We start from the raw sequence: 1318 nt of genomic DNA, 5'->3' as shown, positions 1-1318 counted from the left end.
TTTTTTTTATAATATTAAAAATATCTGTATGACATTACATTCTGCAGTTCTTCCCTGCTGTACCGAATATCTATACTTTTCAAATGATCATATCGAAGTTAGAAATTCAAATATTGTGACAAAATTAATTTTGTAGGGTGCCACAAGTTTGTTAAAATTTCCAAAGTGTGCCGCGACTAAAAAAAGGTTGGGAAACACTGATTTAGAAGACTCATATGGACTACTTTTATGAGCTGCACAACTGTGGTCACTATAAAGTGTTGTACATAAGAGCTACATAAATAATCTTTCCTTTTTTGTGTGTTCCACAGAGAAAAACAACATGAAAGTGAGTAAATAATGGCAGTTCTTATTTGTTGTTGAACTCGAGATGATTTTGAGTCAGTCGGGTGTTTGATATCAGATGTCCTGATGTCCTGACACTGATCAATAGATACAGTCTCTCAGTATCTGTTCGAGACAGAAAACACTCACCCGTTGAGACAGTCGTCAAACCCCTCCGTGGCTCTGAAGCCGATGATGGAGTAAATCACGATGGCTGCGTAAATGGACGTGAGGCCGTTAATTACGGAGATGATGACGGCGTCCTGCTCGCAGTTATTACTGCAGACATACAGAGGAGCATTTCTTACAGTCATTACACTGAACACAAACTCAGCGGCTGTCAAGCAGAAAGGCTGGAGTTACTGACTGGACCGAGTTGTAGCTGGAGAAGGAGATGAGTCCTCCAAACGCCAGAGAGAAGGAGTAAAACACCTGCGCACCCGCATCCAGCCACGTCGTCGGATTCAGCAGCTCGTCCAGCTACACAAACCAGCAGCAAATGCATCGTCATATATCATCATATTATATGCATGCCATCTAGTACGAGTTATGCACTGGTGGACGGCATTATGAAGAGTCTTTCTGAACATGCATGGCTTGCTTTCTTCTCTGCAGAACATCTGAGCTGCATGACGTGAAGTCAGCTGGATGTGTTTGTGTCAGACTTACATCTGGAGTGAAGAGGAACTTGATTCCGCTGACGGAGCCTTTGAGCGTCAGTCCTCTGATCAGGAAGATGGTCAGGACGAGGTACGGAAGCGTGGAGGTCACGTACACAGCCTGACAAGATAGAAACATCACAGACCCTCAACACCTGCCCAGAAATTATATTTAGCATAAAGAAAATGTATCCATTTTTTAAGGGCTGCATGACATTTTTTGCATGACAATAGTCACATTTCTCACAAATATATACACTACTGGTCAAATGTTTGTAATGTTGTCTTCTGCTCATCAAGGCTGCATTTATTTGATCAAAAATACAGAAAAAAAC

At 41.7% G+C, this 1318-nt stretch overlaps 1 protein-coding gene across 1 annotated transcript in view; it reads right to left on the bottom strand.

Annotated features, from left to right (window-relative positions):
• The window catches only part of LOC107712286 (sodium-dependent neutral amino acid transporter B(0)AT1-like), a 26572-nt gene that overhangs the window by 10084 nt on the left and 15170 nt on the right, over positions 1–1318 (bottom strand). The window contains exons 5-7 of the mRNA XM_016517497.1: positions 994–1104; positions 692–804; positions 475–603 (exon numbers count right to left, since the gene is read on the bottom strand). Coding sequence (XP_016372983.1) covers positions 475–603; positions 692–804; positions 994–1104 — 353 coding nt within the window. The remainder of the gene's footprint in view (positions 1–474; positions 604–691; positions 805–993; positions 1105–1318) is intronic.

Source organism: Sinocyclocheilus rhinocerous, unplaced genomic scaffold, assembly GCF_001515625.1.
Source record: "Sinocyclocheilus rhinocerous isolate Xijiao unplaced genomic scaffold, SAMN03320098_v1.1 scaffold3283, whole genome shotgun sequence".
Classification (NCBI taxonomy): domain Eukaryota; kingdom Metazoa; phylum Chordata; class Actinopteri; order Cypriniformes; family Cyprinidae; genus Sinocyclocheilus; species Sinocyclocheilus rhinocerous.
The sequence above is the reverse complement of the archived record's forward strand: the minus strand, read 5'-3'. Positions and strand labels throughout refer to the sequence as shown.